The 27,020-nt window shown below is 40.3% G+C and overlaps 1 protein-coding gene across 4 annotated transcripts in view; it reads left to right on the top strand.

The window, feature by feature from the left end:
- The window catches only part of LOC147314283 (uncharacterized), an 89,567-nt gene that overhangs the window by 11,982 nt on the left and 50,565 nt on the right, over positions 1 to 27,020 (top strand). For 2 of the 4 annotated variants that reach the window (XR_015124630.1, XR_015124628.1), the window contains exons 1-3: positions 12,245 to 12,422; positions 12,935 to 13,093; positions 26,157 to 26,365. Coding sequence is in view for 1 of the 4 variants with exons in the window: in XM_086261101.1 (XP_086117227.1) it covers positions 6,207 to 6,403; positions 6,518 to 6,626; positions 6,903 to 7,038 (442 nt within the window). In the remaining 3 variants the exon portion in view is untranslated. Of the gene's footprint in view, positions 1 to 6,206; positions 6,404 to 6,517; positions 6,627 to 6,902; positions 10,035 to 12,244; positions 12,423 to 12,934; positions 13,094 to 26,156; positions 26,366 to 27,020 lie in introns of those variants that run through there. The other 2 variants (XR_015124629.1, XM_086261101.1) reach the window with 2 other exon arrangements.

Here is a 27,020-nt window from a genome sequence, read left to right as displayed (position 1 = left end):
AAAAATGGCAAATTGCCTCACCCAGTAAACACCAGTATGTGGGCCCCACATGGGCTATGGGGGTTCCAAGTGGGGATGGGCTTACAATGGGCATCCATCTGGGACCCACCTGGGTTAACCAAGTAGGACCCATCTGAGACAGCCCAGATGGGCTATGTTCTATGGGCACCATATGGGTAATATATGGGAAGTTGCATGAACAGGCAACTGAGTTTAACGACCTTAGGTAAGTATAATTATTAGTCATGTGTAAATATAAACATGAATTAAGATGAAATAACTGATAATAAATTATGCCAGAGGCAGCATATGTATATTTAATTAATAACAAAATATACATATAAAACATATTAATATAAGTGAAACACAAAGAACAGATGTGACTTAATAAAGACGCTTAATAAAATAAAATAAATGGTTTTACATTTAAATGGGAAAAAAAATTCACTCTATGTAGGAGTGCTTTTCGAAATCTCGCGTTATTTAATGAAATATCACGAGGTTTTCTTAAACCCGTCACCCCCATTCTGGAACATTCTTCATTTCGCGCCCTTGGACAAAGCTGACAGTTAAGCTGGCAATTTTTGGATTAAGTGCATCTTTGATAGTGATGTGCGGATCGATCCTGAAATATCGATTCCTCCGATACCAATCATTTATGTTCTAGAATCGATTCTCACATTAGAATATCGATATTTTAGTAATTTAGAGTAAATTTGTAGTTTATCATTAACAGGAACACAGTGGAAAGAAACTATAACATTCGGATTGTCTACATTCAAAAGAACTACTTTCTCTTCCGCCTTTCATAGTCATGTGCGTAATACGGCTGTATAAATGTCTCGCAGCCCCTTGGCGCGCGCACTCACAACAATGGCTGAGCATAATTGGAGTCATGTGCGAACGTATTTTACCTCCACAAAAGCTGAGACGTGGTTTGCGATACATGTGGCAAAAACATGAGGTGTTGTGGCCACACTATGGAGATATTCAAAAGGGCTGTTGGGGGGGGATAAATACATTTTACAGTGTTTATTTATCGGATAAAATACGTTAAATGTCCGGAAACAGCGGGGTGTCCAAATTCAGAGGCTGCTTCTACCTGAGGACCCGGCCTTCGCGGTCTAAAGAAAGCTGGGTAGTACGTCACGAGCTCCCTCGGTGGAGTGAAACTCTGCCGTCTGCTCCTTGCTATCTAAAATATAACTGGGCACTGACGTAAACTCTCGACCGTTTCACTTTGTTTAATTAGTTTTCTGTTTGGCGTTTATTCAGCTGTGTGAAAACCCCGGAGGAACCCTCCCGAGGGATTAATAAAGTTAAATTTTATTTAATCTAATCTAATAACTTTAATCTCATCCAAACCGATTTACTCACGAACAAATAAAACACTGAAAAAGCCAAACAATAACATTTTTAAGTTATCAAAGTGACTTATGTTTAACCCGAGTAGTGAAAGACCGCGGGGGTTTGAAAACAATGTGTGAGTCAGCTTAGATATTTGAAGTTTACACAGCTACATTCTCACCTGAAAACATGTTAAAAGTTTTTTTGCGACCCAGAAAGACAAATAAGAGTAATATTAAAACTAAGTCGCTGCCGCCGTTGTTGGAAACTGGAATTGGCTGGGCCACGCTATGAATTCTGCGATATGGTTTTTCAATTTTGTTGTCCGGGTGGAAAATCGGGAGAAATCCGGGAGAATGGTGGCTAAGGGAGATTTTCGGGAGGGGCACTGAAATTTGGGATTCTCCCGGAAAAATTGGGAGGGTTGGCATGTATGCCACAATTGTGGCAAAATCACTAACCTTGTCAAACACCTCAGAGTAAACCATATCACAGAATATGACGAGCGTATTGTAACGTTGGGTTGTGTTGTGTGGTTGAGAAGAGGCGGCAAAACACCTAGCAGGCTAGGCGGAAGGATACACACCCACACTGGTATCAGTAATCCACGGTGGTTCTTTAATACGCATTCTTCAGCAACCGTATAAAAGCCCGGCTGAACGGCTGCGGCTCAACAACAAAATGCCCAGCGTTCATACAACCCAAGCGCTGCAAACAAAACAAAAAAAAGGGTCTCGAAAAGAAAACATAAGTCCGTCCCTCGTTAAGCACGAGCGTGAAGGCACGTGTCCTCATAATCACAGAGAGAGAGAGCGAGAGAGCAGTGGCACACACTGATGACACCATCAACCCTCGACTTGGGTGTCTTAAAGGGACACCACACCATAACGGCTGTTACAGTATGTTGAGATGAACTGAAGAGGAGGAGAGGGACAGGTGCTGCTAGGGCGAGACAGACGTCTCTCACGGGTCCTTTAGTGCTGCAGGCAGGCAACATTTCAAATAGCACACAACTTCATTTTTTTTTTTATTTCTATATGATGAACCCTACATTATTAAATTCAAATTCAAATTTTATTTGTCACATACACAGTCATACACAGTATGATATGCAGTGAAATGCTTACACAACTGCTCGTGACCTAAAGAAAAAAAAAAGGCTATGAATAAGATAGGAAATAAATATGAAAATTAAAAAGGGTCAATTTAACTAGGAAGGAATAAAATAAAATATAAAAATGAAAGTTAAAAATGAAATAACTGTACAACAACAAATTAGAATGAAGGGTAAATTTAACTGGGAAAGAACAAGATAAAATATATAAATTAAAGTTGAAAATAAAATAACTGTACAACAAAATACACAGTATAGAAATATATAAGAATGTATGAAGATTATGAATGTATTATGAATGTATTAAGTGATAAGAACAAGTAATCTGATGTCCTGTAATCATTATGATGCTATAATTTCGGTATCGGATCAGTATCGTCGATACCACCCTGAATATTACTTGGTATCGGATCGGAAAGGAAATCAGTGGTATCGCACATCACTAATCTTTGAGCTACGGACTTATCTGCACTAAGGGTAAGAACTTTTTTGACTTAATTTGAATGAGTATAAATGAAATGTTTACAAAGTTATGATGCTGCAAAGTAATGTATGGCACAAGTGCTGGCGAACTTTTTCCTAGCACTCAAGCAAGGCTAAGCTAGTTGAAATTTTTACGTAATGTTGGATTTAGCCAATTTTCACAGTTTGAAAGCATTGTCTGGTGTCCTGTATACTGCTTAACTAGCACCAAAATTAATTACTGCGTGTACTTAACATCAAGTTGTACTTAAACATTATCTTGGTTTTTCTCTATGATTAGTATTAATAAAGGACTGTATTAGACCAAATTAACGAAGTTCTAATTTTTTAAGAGGAATACGGGAGGGTATTTTCACTATCAGAGCAACCAAAACTGCTTTGGTGTTGTCTTTATTAGCTTCATTCCTCAGCTTTTGTCCCTGTGTTAGGAGCATGCACAGCAGTCAGAGAGGCAGATCAGTGAGCACTCTATTTCTGTAGAAGACATCATCATTTTTCTTGCCATTGTTCTCATTTTTCCAGAAAAAGCAAATAAAATATAGGTGTTCTTGATTTGAGGTGTTGTTGATTTGTTCCAGACTGGGAAGAGTGAATCTACAATAGGCAAGCAGCTTGGTGTGAAAAAATCAACTGTGGGAGCAATCATCAGAAAGACCACTGATAATCTCCCTCGATCTGGGGCTCCACGCAAGATCTCATCCCGTGGGGTCAAAATGATCATGAGAACGGTGAGCAAAGATCCCAGAACCACACGGGGGGACCTGGTGAATGACCTGCAGAGAGCTGGGACCAAAGTAACAAAGGTCACCATCAGTAACACACTACAACGGCAGGGAATCAAATCCCGCAGTGCCAGACGTGTTCCGCTGCTGAAGCCAGTGCATGTCCAGGCCCGTCTGAAGTTTGCCAGAGAGCACATGGATGATACAGCAGAGGATTGGGAGAATGTCATGTGGTCAGATGAAACCAAAGTAGAACTTTTTGGTATAAACTCAACTCGTCGTGTTTGGAGGAAGAAGAATACTGAGTTGCATCCCAAGAACACCATACCTACTGTGAAGCATGGGGGTGGACACATCATGCTATGGGGCTGTTTTTCTGCCAAGGGGACAGGACGACTGATCCGTGTTAAGGACAGAATGAATGGGGCCATGTATCGTGAGATTTTGAGCCAAAACCTCCTTCCATCAGTGAGAACTTTGAAGATGAAACGAGGCTGGGTCTTCCAACATGACAATGATCCAAAACACACCGCCCAGGCAACAAAGGAGTGGCTCCATAAGAAGCATTTGAAAGTCCTGGAGTGGCCTAGCCAGTCTCCAGACCTCAACCCCATAGAAAATCTGTGGTGGGAGTTGAAAGTCCGTGTTGCTCGGCGACAGCCCCAAAACATCACTGCTCTCGGGAAGATCTGCATGGAGGAATGGGCCAAAATACCAGCTACTGTGTGTGCAAACCTGGTAAAGACCTATAGTAAACATTTGACCTCTGTTATTGCCAACAAAGGTTATGTTACAAAGTATTGAGTTGTATTTTTATTATTGACCAAATACTTATTTTCCACCCTGATTTACGAATAAATTCTTTACAAATCCTACCATGTGGATTCATGGATTTTTTTTTCCACATTCTGTCTCTCACAGTTGAAGTGTACCTCTGGTGCAAATTACTGACCTCTGTCATCATTTTAAGTGGGGGAACTTGCACAATCGGTGGATGACTAAATACTTTTTTACCCCACTGTATGTCCACATGTACAGGGGTCTTTTTGAAAACAGAGATTTTACCTTTTTGTTTAAAAACAAACAAACAAACAAAAAGTCCAGTCCACACGTGCAGTTTTGAACAAATATCTCCGTCCACATGTAAACGCTAAAAACTAAATGTTGGCCAATCAGAAGTCTAGAAGCCTAGGAGGGAAAGAGTAAACAGGGTTTTGTGCCCTCACAAAACTTTAAGTACTTCTGAAAAGTTTTTGTATTTTTCTGAAAAGGCAGCTAATTTTGTGTTACTTTTCAAGTGCCTTCATCATTTCAAATGTTATTAGCTAAAGACAATATTTTGGCTGATGTAGACTCGCAACTTAGGAATGAACAAAATGCATACAGCATAAGTAGTTTAATTAAAAAAAAAAAAAACATTTATTCAAAACTGATGTCGGGATTTTGGGTTGTGAGAGCGTCTGTGTTCAATGTAGAAGTTCACTCTGACGCCTCTGTCTTTCTAAATGCAGGGACAGTAACTGCATGTGTATATGTAAGCGTGTGAACACTGCAGATGGTAAGATTAACAGCAACAGTATTTATTTATTGTAGAAATTAATCTCATGTAAACAATAATGTGGCGCACAGCGTGACGTCAAAAACGGCACACATCTTTGACGTTGCGTGACTAAATCTGCGTTTTCCTCATCCATACTTAAACACAAAAACTGAGTTTTCGAAAATCTCCACCCTGGCAGGAGTTTTTAAAAATCTCTGTTTTCAGTGACCCAAAACGCCGTTTACATGTGGAGGAAAGGCCCAAACGCATAGAAACTATCTGCGTTTTCAAAAATACCCATGTTCGTGTGGACGTAGCCTGAGATTCTGGCGTTTCTGGCAAAGTACATTTAAATTTAAAAGTCAATTCAGGATTTTAATGAATCCATAGCACTTAATTCAAACTAAAATCGATTTTAATCGGAAAATCAGTTATTGAAACCTACCCCTAATTGTGAGTAAGCTTGTGAGATGGTTCAATTCAATTCAGTTTTATTTATACGGCACTAAATCACAACATCAGTCGCCTCAAGGTGTTTTATACTGTAAGGTAGACCCTACAATAATACATACAGAGAAAAATCCAACAATCATATGACCCCCTATGAGCAAGCACTTTGGTGACAATGGGAAGGAAAAACTCCCTTTGCAGGTGCTGTGTATAGTTCAAAGGCTGCTTTGCTGAAAAATGGAAATAAATCATGAGCTGAAAATAATAAAGATTGATGTACTAGAGCTTATTATATAGAAGTAGATCTTTGCCCACATTGACTTCTAAATATCTAAAGAAAAATATCTATCTTTGAAAACTGTAATGCCTTTTTCAGCTATCCATTGGACTCAACATGCCTTGGAATTTACTTTGTTTCAAATCTGTCTAAACAAATGCATCTTGTATTACTTGATGAATTAAAACAGAAAATGGTGCTTTTGCCAGTGAAGTCTGGATATATGGCATTGCCACTGCTGTACTAGTTGGCTTCTTTTTGCTTTCTCACCAGCATGCTACCATTTGCAGTTGTTGATTTTCTGGATGGTGGAGGTGTATCCATAATTCCTTGCAAGTGGTTTACAGGACCAGCGGAAGATTCTTGTTTCTGGCCACCAGGGAGAGTCAATATCAATAAGGCTGTAAAGGATGGAGTTACTCCAGATACAAACTGGTCACAGTACAGAGTTCACACCGTGGGGAAAGCTGGTAAGAAGCATTTTTATTTAATGCTACCAAATATTCTGTCATTAAAGACAGAACAAAAAATTTCCCTGTAATTTCACTAACAACATTTTGTTGATGTATGTCAAAAATTTACAGAAAACTATGAAAATGCCAGGGTGAAACTGCGGAGGTCTGAAGCAACCTCTGATCTGCAGACTGAGTCGGATTCTGGAAGCAGATTGGGAAAAGGGAAGCGGAAAAGGAGGTAATTATGTTTCTTAAAAACGCCTTAAAAGCAACAATTTATCGTGGTGATTATAAGAAAAACAAAAAAAAATTGACAGTGTCTTTAGCAGACCATTGCTGCTCACCAGATTTAGATATGATCTTAAAATAGCACTTTGTAACTTTTTGACTTTTAAAAATCAGTTTTAGACTCCTTTTGATGCCGGACTATACATTAATGTTTTTAGTTTGTAGGACTAACCAGTAACTAAATTGTTTGTGGGGTTTTTTAATATTTTTTAAAATTCATTTTAAGGCCAGTGATCCAGTCAAGCTCGGATGAGGATTGGGACAACGCTGCGGAACAGCCAGAGACCTCATCACCATCAGCAATGGAGAATAGACATTCAAGTGAAACTCCCCACCAGAACATCACTCATCCATTTGTTTAGCTACCACCACCCTCAACTCCTTCACCTGTGGTTTCACAACCAGTTCCAAGACAACTTGTACAAGCCACCAATACCAGCATGTTTGTACGTGTTCTAACCCTCCTGGAAGACATTAAGGAGACTCAGAGGATCCAAAGTCGAATGCTACAGTCTCTCCTCAAACAACGTGATGGACCAGTTGCTGCAGTATTACCCGAGGGTGCTGTTTTTCCTCTCCGGACAGTCGCAGACGTGGAAGTAGTGGAGCAAAAACTGATAGACCCTGTCTTCCTGAAAGAAGTGGTAAATAATAATGATGTAATAACAATAGTCATTGATTAATGCCTCAATCTGCGTTTTATGCTAGCAGTTATGACGGGCGATCGTGGCTCAAGAGTTGGGAGTTCGCCTTGTAATCGGAAGGTTGCCGGTTCGAGCCCCGTCTTGGACAGTCTCGGTCATTGTGTCCTTGGGTAAGACACTTAACCCGTTGCCTACTGGTGGTGGTCAGAGGGCCCAGTGGCAGCCTCGCCTCTGTCAGTGCGCCCCAGGGTGGCTGTGGCTACAATGTAGCTTGCCATCACCAGTGTGTGAATGTGTGTGTGAATGGGTGGATGACTGGATATGTAAAGCGCTTTGGGGTCCTTAGGGACTAGTAAAGCGCTATATAAATACAGGCCATTTACCATGATCAAGGAAAGTTGGTGTTTGTTCAAACATGGTCAGTTCAATGAAGTAGTGGAAGGTGAGCTTCACAAAAGTTGCTGTTTTTGAAAATAAAATAAGTTGTACTTTACAAGTTGTGCCACGCCAAACCTTAAGAAAATACTTTTGGTGGATCAGTCATTTAGCTCTTTGCATTTAAGCCTAATTACTGTGTAGCTATGCAGGTTTTCTTTTAGGTGTGACTGATGGTACTACTGTCAGTAAAATTATTGTCCTTGTGTGTCCTAAGGTTGCTGTTGTGGCAGAGATCGGAGGGAGCACTGTTGATGAAGCCACCAGAAGAATGATGGCTTTCATTATGGACAATGCTCTATCCAGGCAATATAACTTCGTTGGGCACCATGGAAAGCGGGAATTTCGAGGGCTTAAAATTTTTGAAGTGCTATATGGTAAGCTCATTAGTTTGTAAGATATTTTGTTGATGTTTGAATAACAGATGCTCACTTCAGCTGTAGTCAGTCTTCCAATCAATTTAATCACTGACTTAAGGTTTTTATACTTTGGTTCAACATTTATGTGACATCTTATGCTGTGTCACAGTATAAATATAAGTATGTAACAAAAAAAAGAGAATTACAGCTGTGTCTAGATTCAGTAATAAAGTCTCACTTTCTTGTGGTCAATATCTGTGCTTTACAGGCAGCTTGAAAAAAAATGCTCTTACAAGCCAGATTACCAGAAAAGAGGCAGAAAAGGCAGCATCTAAGTGGTTTATTGGTACAAGAGATAGAGGAGGAAATCGCATGGCAAGGGCTAGGGCTGCTCAATTAATCGAATTTTAATCACGATTACGATCTGGGCTTTCAACGATCATTAAAAATGACGGAGCCGATTATTAGCCCCTCCCTCATTTATCCGCGACACCTTAAAGGCCGGTCCGTGAAAATATTGTCGGGCATAAACTGGTCCGTGGCGCAAAAAAGGTTGGAGACCGCTGATTAAGAGGACCCGAGGGAAGCTCGGAAAGCTAAGCAGAAGTTATTTGGAGAGGAGAGAGTGACTGCCGTTGGCTGAAAAGAGAGGTAAAAAAAAAACTTCAGTGGTGTTGCACACTATTTTATATTATTTTTTAAAGTCATTGTTAACCCTTTAAAGCCGGTCGAGCAGCACGCTCCGTTTTGTGTAACTATTTTTAAATCCCTGTAGGACCGGAACCGTGTAAGCTAGCGCAATAACCCGGAGGAGTTGTACTTACATCTGATGCCATCAGCTTGTCCTCGGTCACGGTTTCCTTCCACATAAAGCTTTGCAAAAACTGCATAAAAAGCGCTTGCAGCAACAAAAACACAATATTCCAGAAACACGCTTTGCCGATCCGATCAGCTATTCGTAACACTTCCCACATTGAAACAGAGGTCAGCGCGAACTACCGCATATCCGCCATTTCCTGCCCGAAACCGGAAGTGACGTCATTTTTTACTCGTAGGCCTTAAAAGCCTATACTGGTCATGTTTGACTTTTCTGAATAGTTTCTGAGATGCTTAGAACTCGAATTGCACTGCTGGAAATAGTTTATTTTGATGCACATGCTGTTTTCTTTGCAAATTTGCATCATAGGATTGTTTTTTCGTTTTTCCTGCAGTATATAAAAATTGCTGTATCTCCAAAATAAAACTATGAAGACACTCAAAATAAATTTCCTGTTGTTGTAAACTATTTTTTGCAACTTTTTTGTATTTAAAGTTTTGAGGGATAAGCCTCTTAAATTTCTCCAAGTAGAAATATATGTAAAAAAAACAAAAATGATTTTCAATTTTTTTTGTAGTTTATTGCACTTTTTTGCAATTAATGTAGTTACTATGGACTTAATGCATACATATTATTAAAATATGGGCTATAACAGTTGCATAGCAAATTAAAATGCTCCCACAAATGGCACTACAACATGTAAAAAAATAATATAAGCTCTGGCGGACTTGGTTCTATAGTAGGTCTTAAAGGGTTAAATAAATATCGTCAAATAATCGAGATCTCAATTCCAGTGAAAATAATCGTGATTATCATTTTTGCCATAATCGAGCAGCCCTAGCAAGGGCACAGTGTCGCGTGCAAGAGAGGTATACCTTAGTGACTCGGTTTAGATAGACTGTGGAGATGAAATTAATTAGAAATACTTTATTATTGAGGGAAATTATGTTTGGGTTGTTTTTTTTGGGGGGGGGGCTCATCAGCTCAGGTTGTTCTGGAGGGTGATGGCTGCTGCCAGGAATGACCACATATTTCTCTCTGGTTTGCAGCATACTTGAAGACGGCTCTCACTAAACCATTTTTTGGTTCCTCACTGTGTTACGGTATGTGAACAATTTCCAGTTATGTTTAGCAGTTTGTGCAATATTCTTCTTTGCACAATCAGCTCCAGGAACTCCAGCGCCAGCCTTCTTTACCAGTGTGTCACCAGTGTGACTTCAAACTCACAGACTCTGATACTGCTGCCCTAACAAATGGCTGGGAAGCAGATTGGAATTTCCACAAGAGACTTGTAGAAGATATTCCACATCTTGGTGCAGACATTAAAGTAGTAGTTCCCAAACTTTATCTGATGGCCCTATTTTTGTTTTACATGAAAATCTTCGGTGCCCATCCAGCACACACCTCAAGAAGTAGAATCTGTTCTCTCCTTGGTAGATGTAGTCGTTGTTACATTTCCAGTCTTCTCCCTCGTCTCTCAGCATGTAAACCGTGCTTTGTTTACTCCTGTTCCCCCTGAAATCCACAATCATCCATTCTGTTTTGTGTTTACTATGAGGTGATTGTTTCTGCACCATGCAACTGGTTAACCACGTGCCTGTTCTAAGCTTTGTCCATCACTGAGACACCCCACAACACTTATCAATGTAACTATGTAGATGTCTTTTAATTTGATTTTTGAGTGCCTACTTGGTTAATCCTTTTGTAAATAGCTTTTCTGTTACCATGGATACTCATGGTCTTCAAAGAGTTCAATGTAGGAGGTCAAACAACTTGTTCAGCACAACTTTCAAAACAACTCCAGTAGTATTGCAAATCTGATGTTATTTGTGAAAAAGTGCACTTTTTTTCAGGACCAATGGATCAGTGAATGAGTGAGAAGCTGTGTTTCAGTGCATTTCTTTTTCTTTTAAACTGTATAACATTGATTTGTTATTGTTTTGTGTATACTAGGGACCTTTTTTGTCAAAATGTTCTCTAAACAAAAAAAAATATTTGTATAGTATATAAAAAATTACTGTTATACTGCATACTGTTTTAAAATTTCATATTAATCAGTATTAATAAAAAAGATAAACTGACTTTGTTGTACAGGTGATTTAAATTTTAGCTTACTGTATTATCCAAAATCCCATCTGGGCAAGCACACTTGGGGCCACCATGGAAATGGAGGACAAAAATAGCTGGGTCCCAGGTGGGTAACCCGTGTGGGCCCCAAATATCAGACCCGCTTCTATGCATATGGGCCCCACACATGTTTTTTTGATTGGATCTGGTTTGGGGCCCATTATTAACCCATCTGGGCAAACACATTTGGGGTCACCATGGAAACTGAGGACAAAAGTAGCTGGGTCCCAGATGGGTAACCCAGGGGGGCCCCAAATATCAGACCCGCTTCTATGCATATGGGCCCCACACATCTTTTTTTGGTTGGATCTGATTTGGGGCCCATCATTAACCCATCTGGGCAAACACATTTGGGGCCACCATGGAAACTGAGGAAAAAGTAGCTGGGTCCCAGGTGGGTAACCCAGGTGGGCCCCAAATATCAGACCCGCTTCTACCAATCTGGGTCCCACACTTGTTTATTGGCTGGGCCTGATTTGGGGCCCATCCAGGGCCCGCCATTAACCCATCTGGGCAAACACACTTGGGGCCGCCATGGAAACTGAGGACAAAAGTAGCTGGGTCCCAGGTGGGTAACCCAGGTGGGCCCCAAATATCAGACCCGCTTCTACCCATCTGGGCCTCACACTCGTTTGTTGGCTGGGCCTGATTTGGGACCCATCCGGGGCCCATCATTAACCCATCTGGGCAAACACACTTGGGGCCACCATGAAAACTGAGGAAAAAGTAGCTGGGTCCCAGGTGGGTAACCCAAGTGGGCCCCAACTATCAGACCCACTTCTACCCATCTGGGTCCCACACTTGTTTATTCGCTGGGCCGGATTTGGGGCCCATCCAGGGCCCGTCATTAACCTATGTGGGCAAACACATTTGGGGCCACCATGGAAACTGAGGACAAAATTAGCTGGACCCCAGTTGGGTTTCCCAAGTGGGCCCCAAATATTAGCCCTGCTGCTCCCTATTTGGGCCCCACATATGTGTGTTGACTGGGCAGTTACGGCAGTTTTTAACGTGAATTAACTTAAATTAATACTATCAACTAAATAACTAACACCAAATTTGATGTATTGCCTTTGTATATGTTACGGACAAACAGGTGTCTAGAGTTGAGTTCAACAGGAGATATAAATAATTTACAAAAACAATAGTTTTAAAAACGTGTTTAAACTAATTGTTACGAAAAAAAATACGTACGATGAAACTGAGAATTGACGTATAATTTTTCTGTCATCTAAAGTGATCTCATAATAATTTGGCGCAATGCTTATTTATCAGCATTTGAGTCATCTAATGAGTGTCTACCTTTGTCTTTCATGGAATTCCGGAGATCAGATACTGGAAGTCGGAACTATTTTGTTACAGGAGTGAGTACACACTACACTCTTGGGTAGCAGTTATATGTGGAATATATCATTTTTGTGAAGGAAATCAACTTGATATAAGGGGTTGGGTGTAAGGAGTTTGAGTGCCTTTGTTGACTTGTTTCAGAAGGAAGAGCTGATCGCCTACCAATTGCAAAGCTATTTGTTTGATCTTCTAGGTTGCATGTCAACATAAATAGTGAATCTCATGTTGACCTTGGCACATCCGTCAGAGTGCTAGTGTCCTAATGCTGGGTTAAAAGTGCTTTGGCACAGAGAAAATATGTATCATATGTGAACGAGGCTTGTTGTAAGAAAACACATTCGACACTCAAAGAGAGTAGTAAAGTGCTATATATAAGTAACAGTCCATTTTGAAAGTGCTAATGTGCCAAGGTTCAATGATGACAACCAGCTTAGGTAACCAGGTCATCTTAACCCCTTCACTTTGGTTTCTTGCTGTTGAACTAGAGAAAGTGTAAGATGGCTTACTGTTGTGTATTTGTGCTGTATAGTTTCATCTATGAGCGAGTTCAGAGGCAAAGAGATGGCAATAGTGCAGTGACGAGAGAACAGCTTGATGGAAGCCAGCTGACTGACCCAAAACATAAGAAGCTTGCTCAGTGCCTGCAGCATATTGGAGACGAGCTGGATGGAAATGTAGAGCTCCAAAGGTTGGTAACTTGTCTGTGTGCCTCTTCAGGCAACTTTAAAGGCGTGGAGTATTATGATATGCATGTTTGTTCAACTATAACTGTAATAACTAAATTATTTGCTTACCATTATTCAATCTTTTTCCCTAGAATGATAAATAACTCTTCGCTTTGTCCCACAAGAAAGGTTTTTATGAGAGTGGCCTCTGAGATCTTTTCAGATGGAATATTTAACTGGGGCAGGGTGGTTGCACTGTTCTACTTTGCATGCCGACTCGTTATCAAAGTACGTGAAACTGCTATTGCCGATTCCCCCGTTACTACCCTGTGTATATAAGCCCTGTGTTTTCCCATGCTCGGTGTCGCGTCGTACCCTCAGATTATGCCTGTGTTCCTGTTCTCCGATTTCAGTGGTCAGTTCATGTTTTGTTTTCATACCAGCAATAAAGCTGAGGTTTTTGAGTTTCACGTTAGTGTCTGAGTCCTGCGTTTGGATCCTCCTCTCCGCCTGCCCGCACACAGAGCCCTGACAGAAGCACAGGGCACACGGCCTTTATTTCCTTTCTTAAAGAATCATGTATAATATGTGTTAAATTGTGTGTGTATATATATATACTAGAAAGCGAAAATTTCAGAAGAAATTTTAAGTGTGCCTATTAGTGATGGGATTTCCGGCTCTTTTTAGAGATCCGGCTCTTTCGGTTCGGCTCACTAAAAAGAGCCGGCTCTTTCGGCTCCGAACCGGCTCTTCAGGTTGTTTTGTTGCTTTAATTAATTTATTATTAACAATAATATAAAATTATGCACAAAAAGAATTACTAACGTAAAACAAAGTGGTTTTATTTATATACCGGTATGTTTATATATAAATATATGCGGTGGCCCCTAGAGACAAAACACGTACAAACTCCGAAAAACATTTCTAGCATGAACTGAACTTCCAAAGCAGAGCTACTAGATCACTTAAATTACACAATTGAAAGCATGTGTGTATTGTTTGTGTATTTATACACAGGCACTCATATATATTCAAATAATAAAAAAAAAAGTTCATTTACCTGTTACTACCACACACCAAATCCGGTTGTTGGTACTTGCTGGCTTGTGTAGCCACAAGATACCAAAAGCTCCACACTGCGCCCAGCATCCTGGAGCACTTCTGTTGTCTTTTGTACGTGTTTTGAGTTTTTATGTGCTTCTGAGTTTTTACATGCTTCGGAGTTTGTACGTGTTTTGGAGTTTGCACATGCATGAGAGTTCGTACGTGATTTGAAGTTTGTATGTGCTTTGTCTGTAGGGGCCACCGTAAATATACTTTTATTTATTCACTCCACATAAAATGTAATAAATAAATCATATAATACAAAAATCAACTATTCACATTTCAACTTTTAACTATTTAAATTTTCAGCTTTTTCCTTTTACAAATTTAAAGTGAAAACAACACAAAACACTGCAAACCACAACCCAATTAAATATAAATTAAAATATCAAAACAAAAAGAACATGCATATTCTCTGTCATATGGGCCTGGATGAATAAACTTTCTGAATCCTTTATCATCTGCAACCGAAAATAGTTGTGGATGATTACTATACCTTTCTAATGTCACGTTTTTGTCCCTGGCTCTCTTTCTCTCTCTCTCTCTCTCCCTCTGGCTCTGTTCCTGCTACTGAGTGTAACTACCGCCCCTCCCCCCTCTGCCCAGCGTAAAGCACAAGGCTCACGTGCAGGCGAGAGAGAGAGGGTGAGAGAAAGAAAAAGAAAAAAAACCCCACGTGACGGCTCGCGATAAGGAGCCGGCTCGCGTCGTTCACGTCAAAGAGTCGGCTCTAAGAGCCATTTCGTTCGCGAACGACCCATCACTAGTGCCTATGCCGCTGCTAATCAGTGTAGTTTGCCTTTCATACGGCTACAGAGAGCAAAACTCAGCAGAGCAGCCATTCTCCACCATGAACTATGGTAAAAACAAACACCGCTCGCGCCTCACAGATGACAGCTTACAGTTTTGTGTAACGATGAGGGGACTTCGTACAGCCCTGATTTGCAGACGCTGTGCACAGAGGTTCATGAGCAGAAGTCGCATTGTACCACGGCAGACCCGACAATGTTTGCATGAACATGCTTTGAAGCATTACGTTATGGACCACTTTTCACACATGGTTGGTGTACCCACACAGCCAGCTGTAGCTTTTCAACGCACAGCCCAACACACACCAAAAAAACAGCCGAGAGAGCACAGACTTTACGCCCGTGGGTCCACCTCCCCTGCAGCAGCACTGCAGACCACGCCCTGCCACACACATCAAACAGGTAAAATAAATATTTATGCACTTTTATATTCACTTTTTGTTTTTTGTTATTTTACACAGTGTTCTGAATGATTAACAATGGTCTACAGCCAATCTTGTGTATTATTATACAAGCTTTGGTTGTAAGATTCAGATAACTATTTAATAAAAGCTAAATATTTTATATGAGAGCAAGAAAGAAAAGTATATCTTCGTGTCCCCCTTTCCCTGTTAATGCCCTACCTGGCCCCCTGGCAAAAGCTTTGCTAGATCCGCCCCTGCACAGTTACCAGCTGTCAGCTACACAAAAAAAGGAGCTTGGTGTTAGTTGTCTCTCAGAAACAGTTCATAACTTCCCTTCAACTCATTCATGTCACCTAAAAGGTAAACCTGTTTCTCCATCACCAGTTCAGCTCTGATGATTCAGTAAGGACATCTCCTGGTTTCGACCAGCCCTTTTTTACAGCTGTGGCTCCAGCAAACATCAGCTGATACTAGAAATTAAAATCAAATGAATTCTAACAACAGCTGATCAAGCTTAAACGTGCTGCTGTTGTTTAGCACAATAAACAAACGAGAGAAAAGCCGATCATTGATCAGTTTCATGATTGAAGTTTCAACAGGCGAGAGAATGACATGGGAGCATGTCATAAAGTTCAACATCAGTAACTTAGCGCGCACACAGCTGTATAGAAACTCCGTCGTGCTAGCTAGCACGCAGTACGAGTTATTGTAAAAAGTCAACACAACGAAAATAAACTACACCTAAACTCGGTTTATATCTGACACAAATAGAGTGCGCAGTTCATAACTTCTTACCTGAAATTCAGTTCACCTCACGCTCTGACCGGCAGCCGCCTGCTTCTCCTGCCTTCGGTTTCCCTGATCCACAATTGAGAACTGTTGCTAATATGGGATCTCTTGATAAAACGAGCAGATATTTGAAGTTTACACACCTACATCCTCGCCTGAAAATATCTTAAAAGTTTATTTTGCGACCTAGAAACACTAATAAAATACATATTAAAACGAAATGGTGGCCGCCATTGTTTGAGTCGGTAGAGGCGTGCCATGACTTGTGGGATATGGAGTGTTCCACCAAGCATACACCCTTGCGGTTACCGTAACTATTCAACGGTTCGCGCAACCTTAAAAATTCCAATGGTTCCTTAAAGCAGCGACGCTGTGCGCGCCGTTGATATTCTCGTCATTACGGTAATCCAAATACGGGTAGACAGGCCATACCACTCCCGACATACCACTAGAGAGAGCCAACACACCACAAATGAAGTTTGAAATCTGTTTTTAGGGGGCCAAAAGTTAACTAAGTGCGCCTCTGCCAAGAGGCACACTTAATTAGGTGAGAAGACATGTAAATAACTGCAACTTGAATCTGTACTGAGGCTCAGTATTTGACACAGAGTTCATGTTCATGTATTAACTATAATATTGGCCATATTATATTTAAAAATTCAAATTCAAATTTTATTTGTCACGTACACAGTCATACACAGTACGATATGTAGTGAAATGCTTGGACAACTGCTCGTGACCTAAAGAAAACAAAAAAAGGAAAAGGCTATGAATAAGATAGGAAATAAATATGAAAAATTAAAAAGGGTAAATTTAACTAGGAAGGAATAAAATATAAATTAAGGTTAAAAATGAAATAACTGTACAACACAAATTAGAATGAAGGGTAAATTTGACTGGGAGAATAAGGTAAAATATATAAATTAAAGTTGAAAATAAAATAACTGTACAACAAAATACACAATATAGAACTATATAAGAATGTATGAAGAAATATAAATAAATATATACACAATAACAGCAGCATATACACAATAACAGCAGCGTGATTTAAGTAATGAAGTGAAAACAATGTCCAGAATGTCCAGTGTGTGTAAGAACTGTATGTGTGGGTCAGTACTGTGTGGTGGTGTGATTGAGAGACCGTATCGCCTGCGGGAAGAAGCATTACATTACATTACATTACATTACCAAAGTGATATGACTTTAGTCTCATGAAAAACATTAGCTAATTGTTATTTACTAGCTAATCTTAAATGACTGTTCAGTACAGAAATGAAGCCCAACAATCATGTTTTACTGTCCTGTGGTCTCAGCCTCAGATACTTATTAAATCTCACAAAGCTCTTGTAGAAACAAACAAACAAATGAACAAAATATGTTCTTCTTCATTTCTGTCAAACAAAGTTGTATGACACGTTTCCAGCGGTTAGTATCATGGTTGCTAGGCAACCTGGGAAGCGCGATGGAGACTAGACTGTCCCATACAGCCCATGTGTTTGCAACAAACTTGCCGTTTATTTTGCAAATCGAGCTCAACACTGCCCCTAGCGTCCTGGAGCACTTCCGTTGTGATTTGGAGTTTGCATGTGTTTTGGATTTTGCATGTGTTTTGGAGTTTGCATGTGTTTTGGATTCTGCACGTGTTTTGGAGTTTGCATGTGTTTTGGATTTTGTACGTGTTTGGATTTTGCATGTGTTTTGGAATTTGCATGTGTTTTGGAGTTTGCATGTGTTTTGGAGTTTGTACGTGTTTTGGATTTTTCATGTGTTTTGGAGTTTGCATGTGTTTTGGATTTTGTACGTGTTTTGGAGTTTGTACGTGTTTTGGAGTTCGTACATGTTTTGGAGTTCGTACGTGTTTTGGAGTTTGAATGGGTTTTGGATTTTGTACGTGTTTTGAATTTTGTACGTGTTTTGGATTTTGCAACGGTATAAACAATGAAAGGTGGTGGATTAGCCAATTGGTCATGATCAACTGTGGGCTGGACCAATTACAATACATCCGTATTGAGGGGGAAAGGAACGCGATTAGTCCTGTACTTCAGCTACAATGAAAAAGACACAAAACTGGAGTTATTCTGTCTTTGCTGCACAGCTGCCTCTTCTTCTCTTTCTCTCCCTCTCTCTCCTGTTGCTACTTCAATCATGAAACTGATCAATGATCAGCTGATCATCTCTCTTGTTTGTTTATCGCCCACTTTGTGCCAGAAAGAGGAAACCAGTGGATGTTGCGCTAAACAACAGCAGCACGTTTAAGCTTGATAAGCTGTTGTTATAATTTATTTAAAATTAATTTCTAGTATCAGCTGATGTTTGCTGGAGCCACAGCTGTAAAAGCTGCTGCTCATGATATCGGTTTGGATATGAGGTGAGAAGGAAACATGAAGGTGATACAAATCATACATATATACCATAAAGCCAGTGTACGTCACTGTCACAACAGCGTTTGTTTTAGTTCAAAGGCTTTATGGTTTTTCCTATAATACCTGGTGGTGTAGTCGGTGATCTTTTGTCAGTTCAGCCTTATATATATTATATACTATATATTATGTTTAACCCGAGTGACCACCCGGTCAGCTGGTGGGTAACAGGCATCTCTGAAAATGTTTAGAGCACTTGTGCAAACATGTGATGTCTTGATGAATCAAGCAGATATTTGAAGTTTACACAGCAATAGTGATGGCCTGCTTGAAGCTGACGCTCTGGTGCGTGTGTCAAAAAAATCAACACACTGCTTCAGAAGCACTGTGTCGAAGCTTGATTCGTTTGGCCAGAGTCAGGTGATCAGTGACGTCCGAAGCTTCATTTAGAACCTAACTGCTTTGGTATCTGATTCAATGGTTTATAAGGAAGCGAATCATTCGCGGGATTTGTGGAGTGTTTGATGGTGACAGATAGCAAACTACTGATATTTTTACTAAGAGATTTGGAGCAAGCGAGGAATAGAGGAGTTTCTGCTGTGTGGAAGTATTTTGAGTTGATTTTGGTCAATCGGCTTGGTTTTCCAGCTTTGTGTTCTTGTTGTTTGCTTTTGTTTTGTGCGTGTTTATTTTATCTGACAACGGGAAAAACTTAAAATGTCAAAAATCTACAAATGGAAAAGGGTTACCTTAAATGCATGTTTTTAATTTGCAAGTTCATAAACATTTTCCCTTTCCAGTTCACAATCAATTCTACCCCCAGGTCAAAAATATGTATAGGAAAATTTCCCTAATGTAATATTATTTATAAAAATACCCATCTAGCGATTAACTGCATAACTACATGGAGGCGGGACCTCACAGCAGAAGCATACTCCATAATGGTTGTGTCCAAATTCATGAGCTGCATCCTCCTGAGGACCCGGCCTTCACGGTCTACGTGGGCCGGGACCTCAGAAGGTCGGGTAGGCCGGAAGTAAACGACCGTGAAATTGGACGGTCTAGCCTTCTGATTAGCGTCACCGCTGTCTCGGTGGAGTTTAATAAACTCAGTCCGCGGTGATCTGAAAATGATGTGCCGGGAGTTGTGCTGTTCTTGGCCGCATCAGTAATCCTCGAGCTCCCGGCTAGCTATGGAGCTGGTGGGTAGCAGACGTCTCCGAAAACGTCGAAGCACTTTTGCAAATATGCGATATCTTGATAAACCGAGCAGATATTTGATGTTTACACAACTACTTTCTCGCCTGAAAATATGTTAAAAGTTTATTTTGTGACCCAGAAAAATTAGTATGAGTAATTTTAAAACTTAGTAGCGGCCGCCATTGTTGGAAACTGAAGTTTGGCTGGGCCGCGCTATGAATTCTGGGATATGGTAGGCCACGAAGGACACACCCAACCCATCCTTCAAATTCGGGGAAAAGGAGGACGCATTTGTCGGCTGCATTCAGAGGAGTCTACAAATTTGGACAGCCTTTGGCGCGTTGCTGTGACGTAATCGGTCTACAAATGCGGACTCAGTAGGATGCAGCCCATGAATTTGGACACGACCAATGTGTTGTACATTATTATATGTATATTATATGTAACGTGGTATTTTTCATTTATTGTATTTACCAACATCAAGACGTCACAAGCAAAGAAAGACCACACCATGGTGCATGTTTAAACAAGGAAAGTTTACTGGTCAAAATTATTTATTAAAGAAATAAATAACATTTTTGTCACCCCAAAAAACACACGTTTAAAGCAACACAACGGTGGCCCAATATCAGACAGAATTCCATTCTGTAGAGTGGGCAATCATTACGAAGCAGTTGGTTTTAATTGTGGATTCAAGCTGCTCTTCTTATTTTTGGCCACCAGATGTCACCAGAGAAGACTGTGTTGAAAAGCTTCAAGTAATGAACCGTTTTTCAATACAAGCTTCAATGCTTCAGAAAGCTTCATTTGGCCATCACTACAAAGCAACATTCACGCATGAAAATATCTTAAAAGTTTATTTTGTGACCCAGAAAGAGTAATATTTCAAACTCCGCCACTCTGTGTTCCTCTGCCACTGCCTCATTTGAGTTTTGGACTAAATAGATTCTGCAATATTGCATTTCGTCACTTCGAGCTGATTGGAGACCAAAACAGCCAATCAGATTTTTTTGAATCCAAGTCTGTGATTGGCTGGTTTTGTGGCACAAATATAACGGTGTAGAGAAAGAGTTGAGCGCGCACGGGCAGAAATGTTGAGAGCGCAAGCAACACATTGCCAGCAAGCGCAAATGCAAAAACTGAGCGAGTGGGGCTGCTATTGTGCGTGTGTATGGATAATAGCAAACACTGAAATACATTTTTTGCACGCAGCAATGAAGTTTGTTCACTCAAATTTAGCTTTTCTTTGCTCAAAATAAATTTCGCCTCAAAATGCAACACTTGCAACTGCAAATTATTTTTACGTGCGCTCAATTTTTCTTTACGTGCGCTCAGAATAGTGGCACAAAAATAACGCCATAGGAGGTTTGCCCTGGTGCAGGTGTGCCGCAATGGTCAGTGGAAGAATCCGGGAGTTTCTAGGTGAATTTTCCATTAGGTCATAGCGCACTCGGTGCTTGCTTGGAAGTTTAGGGGTTTTTTTGCTGTAAAAAGAAGTTTTCTTCCCACGCACAACGGACACTAATGTTTTTGTCACTTTTTATGGAATCAAACTCAAAGTAAGGTCAGTACTTCCACGCTTTAAACGCTGCAGGCTCATACTCTCTCCCGCACTCGATATTGTTGATCCATTGTTGATCTGCACACAGCTCTTGTCACTAAAATCGCACTCGCTTACGTCACTGTCGTGAGACATTCTCGCAAAAAAATTCACGGTTTTAGTAACGCGGTAACGCAGTGTGCTTACGGGAAAGTAACGGTAATCTAATTACCGTTTTTGCAACCCCTTACTTTACTCGTTACTTGGAAAAAAAGACTGAAGACCACTGAGAGAATAGATTTACTTTTTCTGACACTCATTTTGCTGAATATAATGAATATAATATGCAAATGGGTGCTCCTCCCTGAGCCTGGTTCTGCTGTAGGTTTCTTCCTGTTAAAAAGGAGTTTTTCCTTCCGACTTTCTGAAATTGGAATTAATATATTGCTGGACAATACCTTTTTTTTCTTTTCTTTAAAGACATAATCATAAATAATTGTATATGCAAGAAGTCTAACTTAGTCTTTGACCTTAAGTACTCAGGGTGTTTTCCTGTGTGTGTGTGTGTGTGTGTGTGTGTGTGTGTGTGTGTGTGTGTGTGTGTATGTATCTGAATAAAAAGGCAACATGATGGACTATTCTGGTCCAACAGCTACTGTCCACTCTTCTCTGTTATATGAAAAACACTCTTCCCTTTCTAAGTTGTTTTTCTCTCACATCTCCTATGTAATTTTTTGCTTCTCATTCTACCTCAACATTGTCCTCTATTATCCATCAGAATTCTTTTTAAATTAAGACATTCCCCTTTTACAACTGCCACTGTTGTGTTTGCCCCTCTCCTGTCATGCCTTTTTGTTCCCTTCTCAGTGCAACACCAACATGTTCCTCTCTGACTCTCTCTTTCCTACCTTTTATTCCACCTCTGACATGGTTGTCCATCTCTGCTCCGTGTCTTATAATCCTGCCAATATATCAAAGGTAATATAGTTTTATTTGACATGTGTCCTGGTGTCATTGGTCACAGATAGACAGGGCTACACCTGCTACAGACACTTTGTAAAATGAACAGGCCCCTCAGGACGGAAATAGATATTAACATATAGATCAGACTGTTGTTATATTGCATGCTATAAACTCCTAATGCACAGAGTACTATAGGTGTGGATGCACTCAGAATAGCATTTGTACTATGGAAATGTTACTCACCACAGCTAAGGTTTCTATGGATCTTAACCTGGTGGCAAATGCGAGATTGAATAGGCATGCTAGCTATAACTTAGACTGCGTGAAAATCATGGCAAAACTGCATTCTTTCTGCTTCAATGTTTACATATTAATATTGTTAATGAGGATTAGTATAGCATTTTGGAGATTCACCTCCTAGTAAAGCTTTTGAATTTTCCCTTTTTCTTTGGCTGTTATTTAGTTTTTTGTTTTGTTTTTTTAAATATTTCATTAACTGTTTAGGGATTGCAGTCAATGCCTGCCTGAAGTCAAGAACCAATGCCATCACCAAATGCTGTGTTTTCTCCCTTGAGATACTCTGCAAGCCCTTTACTGGAGCTTCCTTCTATTGCTGCTTGTTTATGGGTCTCTCTGCATTCAGTTTTTTTTGCAGTATCTGAAAAGCATGGTCTGTCGGGTTTAGGTCAGGTAAATTGGTTGCCCATTAAAGAATATGCATTTATTTGCCTTGAGAAACTCTTGAGTGCTTTTCGCAGTTGGCTTTGGGTAATTATCAATTTGCACAGTGAATTGCTGTCTAATCAATTTTGCAGTATTTCACTAAACAGAGAGAACAGCCTTGTAAACGCCAAAATCCATCCTGCTGCTTCTATCAGCTGTCACATCATCAATAAATATGTTGACCCGATTCTACTGACAACCATGCATCCCCATTGCCTGCACAATGTTTGACAGATGATGTGGTGCTGTGATACAGGTCATAAGCTGTTTCTCTCCTTTCAATACTTTTCTCTTCCCATCAATCTAGTGCAAATTAATCGTGGTTAAATTTGTCAAAATATATGTTTTAAAGAATACTGCAGATTCATTGTTTACTGCTAAAGTGTAATCTGGCCTACTTACTCTTTTTCATGAAGGTGGCTCTTGATTGTACATTCTGACAACCTCCTCAAGTGTTCTTGTTATGAATTTGTAATGATCCACTTCGGTTGTTTTCTGTGGTCTTTTAGACCTTTTAGTGTTGCTGAGTTGCCCAGTGCATTCCTCTTTTTTAAGAATTTACCAGATTGTTGATTTGGCCCCTCCGAAAGTACTGTATTTTCACTTTCTCCCTCTGATAGGTTTATTTTGGTTTGTCAGCCTAATGATGGCCTCCTTCGCTTGCACTGACTTCTCTTTAGACCTCATATTGAGAGTTCCAGTAAACAGCTACCAAATGCCAGTTTAACACATCTACAGATCTTTTCTCTGCTTATTCCCAAGTGGAATAGTGAATGAACAGACCTTACCTGGCCTTGCACCTTTTGCTCAGTCAATTTTTCAATAAAAATTAAGGCTCTGGAAATGTGGGACTATGAATAAGAATGGCTTTAATTCCTAAAATCTTAATGCAGTATTTTTGTTAACCTCCTTGAATTAAATCTTAAAGTCTGTGCTTGACATCACATCTTGGGTAATTTAAAATCCACTCATGTGGATCCACTAAGGCAATATATGAAAATGGTCATTGTCCAGAAATGGACCTGGATGTATGTTACACTTCTTTATACATTCAGTTAATCAGCAAAGAAATTATTTGTGAGACTCATATGGAATTTTTGCTTTGCATATGAAATTTTTTAACAAAGCAGTTTTGGGGAAAAAAAAAAATCAAAATTTCAAAACCTGTTGACTATTCTGGCGACTTCAGTCTCTTTCAGGATGTGTGTGTTTTCTGATGTTAAGTGCTCATTGCCAGATCATTTTATACTGACTGTGATTTGTATTTATTTAATATGTCTCACTACGCTAAACCTGTTAGTTTAAATAGTTGAATTCACAAGATTCAGTACTTCCCGCTGATGTCTTCGACAATTTGCTTTTTTTTTTTTGCTTTTTTTAGTACACATTTTTGTTTCATTTTTCTTCTCACCATTTATGTTTCTGATTGCTCTTGAATACGGAGTTAAGAGTCTCACATGCCACACAAAAGGACAAGACAGTGACAAGAAAGTGTTTCGTGTTTTAAATATGTCTGTGAAGGTTCTCAGTCATCCAGGTCATCGTAGTTAAAGGAGCTTGCAAAGAAAAGCGTCTGGACTTCTTTAAGTTACTTGAAGACGTTTCACCTCTCATCCGAGAAGCTTCTCCAAGCATGACATCCCAGTGCATTTCAGACCCAGCAACACGCTCAGACAAAAACTGGTTCACCCGAAAGACAAAACGCCAAAACACAGACTTAACAATGTGGTGTATGCTGTACAGTGTATCCTGTACAGTGCAGCGAGGAATGCCCAGACCTCTACATTGGAGAGACCAAACAGCCACTTCACAAGCGCATGGCACAACACAGAAGAGCCACCTCCACAGGACAAGACTCAGCAGTCCATCTGCATCTTAAGGATAAAGGACACTCTTTCGAGGATGCCAATGTTCACATTTTGGACAGAGAGGACAGATGGTTTGAAAGAGGAGTGAAAGAAGCCATCTATCTCCACTGTGAGCGACCATCTTTGAACAGAGGCGGTGGTTTACGACACCAACTCTCTGCCATCTATAATCCAGTTTTGAGATCCCTTCCCAGACGCCTTAACGCCCACTCACATCCTGGACCATCTGATCTCAGGAATTCGCATGATAAGGTGGGGCCAGGTTTCACAATGAACACACCCGAAACTCTGGCTGATTGGGACCCACACCCAGTTTCACACCTTGGCTCAGGCGATTAGAGGATCATCAGGGGTCCTTTTGTCCCTCTGTGGGGGGTTACTCCCACTAGGTTTATATCTGGGACTCTCCACCATTTGACCTTAGAACTGAAGAAGCTTCTCGAATGAGAGGTGAAACGTCTTCAAGTAACTTAAAGAAGTCCAGACGCTTTTCTTTGCAAGCTCCTTTGACTTCGTGTTTTAAACTGCATAAAACCTTTGGGATTTAATCTGCAAAAAGGGGATGAGAATTAAAACAGACTTCACCCAAGCTGTATCTTTGTATGGATAGCACTCTGCCCTTATAATTACATGATGGCTGCCTGCACATACAAATGTATTTCAAATTCACGTATGACTCAGTAGACAATAAAATAGTTTATTTAAACTACATCTTGAATTATTCATGGTATAGGTTCCTGTCAAAAGGTAAATTTCCCACTGTGCATTCATTTGTATTAACGAGCACACATGAGTACATGTTCATTTGTCTGTGTTGCTCAGCGTGAATTTGGTCAGTGTGTGTTTTTGTGCATAAACATATCTGTGCGTGCTTTGGTAAGTACATTGCTCACTAATGTGTGTGTGTCTGTCATCAAATTATTGTCATCAGCTCAGGATAGTCATTTAAGCTTGACCTCACGTAATGGGGTTTGACAGCCAGTGGCTAAGACAATAATTACACAACACACAGACAGCCTGTATCAAAGCGTGCTGACTAGAATAAAAATCATCTCTGAGCTGCTGTTACTAAAGAGAAGCAATTATCTGCACACAAAAGTAGGCTGAGGAACAAAAATCTGGAAAAAGGAGGGGAAATTTCAATTGGTTTCCCCCCCTTTTTTAGAAAGGTGCTGATATTAAATAACCGAGTTGAATACTTGGCAGTAAAGGTTCAAGGGGGAGTTGCTTAGTTGTGACTTCTCTTGGATTTTCAATAATACAGTGGCTCATCTGTCCATTTTTACCTCTCCTCTTTTCTCCTCTCCTCTTCTCTCCTCTCAGTAGATGTCACTGCAGTTCCATCACCCACCAGGCGAGCCGACGGATTGCAATGCATCGTGGGACGTAGACACCCTCAGGTTACGATAGCAGTGACGAAAGGGACTGGAGGGGAGGAGAGAGGTGTGGAAATGATATAATGAGGGGAGGAAGAGGACTGATAAAAGGAAAAAGAGAGGAGACAGTCCGGTAGAAACATTTCATCCTCACAGGTAAGCCCTGCACATGCAACGTGCACATCTGATCCTAAATCCCAAATGTATACAGTAGCACAAAATTGCACGCCACAGCAGTTGATGGTGATGACCTGTTAAAGCACACACACTCACACACATACGCGTGCACACTCACATATCCCAGTGATGCAATTAACTGTCATGGCCCATCTCCTATCAGTTGTTAATGAAGAGATAAAGTGTTGTGGCATCAGGGGAAATGTGAGTGAAGATAGAGGTGTTGTTGACTTGCCTCTGTCAAACAGATAGCAATCTGTCAGCTCTCCAGTGCTCCACCACTTCTGCTGATTGGACGCCACTGTAATTACTTTATTCAATATGGGAAATGAAAAATATCACTGCTCATCAAGTGACATTTCAAGCGCTGTTTTTACTTTGCTCAATACGTGTAACTTTTTTTTGTATGTCAGTTTGGTACTTCTCAACAATCCGTTTTTCTGTTTTTGCTGTATATGTACCACGTTTATTGCTAATGTGTTCTGCCTGCCTGTCATGCAGTTTCAGAACAGACTAAATGCTGAGAGAAGTGATTTTTCATGGGTTAATCCCCCACTTTTCCTCTAAATAGTTGGCCTCCTCAGTGAAAACAACCCTTAATTGAGTCCAACTGGCACTGTCTCTGTTCTGTCTT

Source organism: Aulonocara sp. 'chitande type north' Nkhata Bay, linkage group LG14, assembly GCF_057382095.1.
Source record: "Aulonocara sp. 'chitande type north' Nkhata Bay isolate Kocher_YH1m ecotype deep benthic linkage group LG14, A_spYH_male_GT1.1, whole genome shotgun sequence".
Lineage (NCBI taxonomy): Eukaryota > Metazoa > Chordata > Actinopteri > Cichliformes > Cichlidae > Aulonocara > Aulonocara sp. 'chitande type north' Nkhata Bay.
Note: the sequence above shows the minus strand (reverse complement) of the source record. Positions and strands in the feature narration are given on the sequence as shown.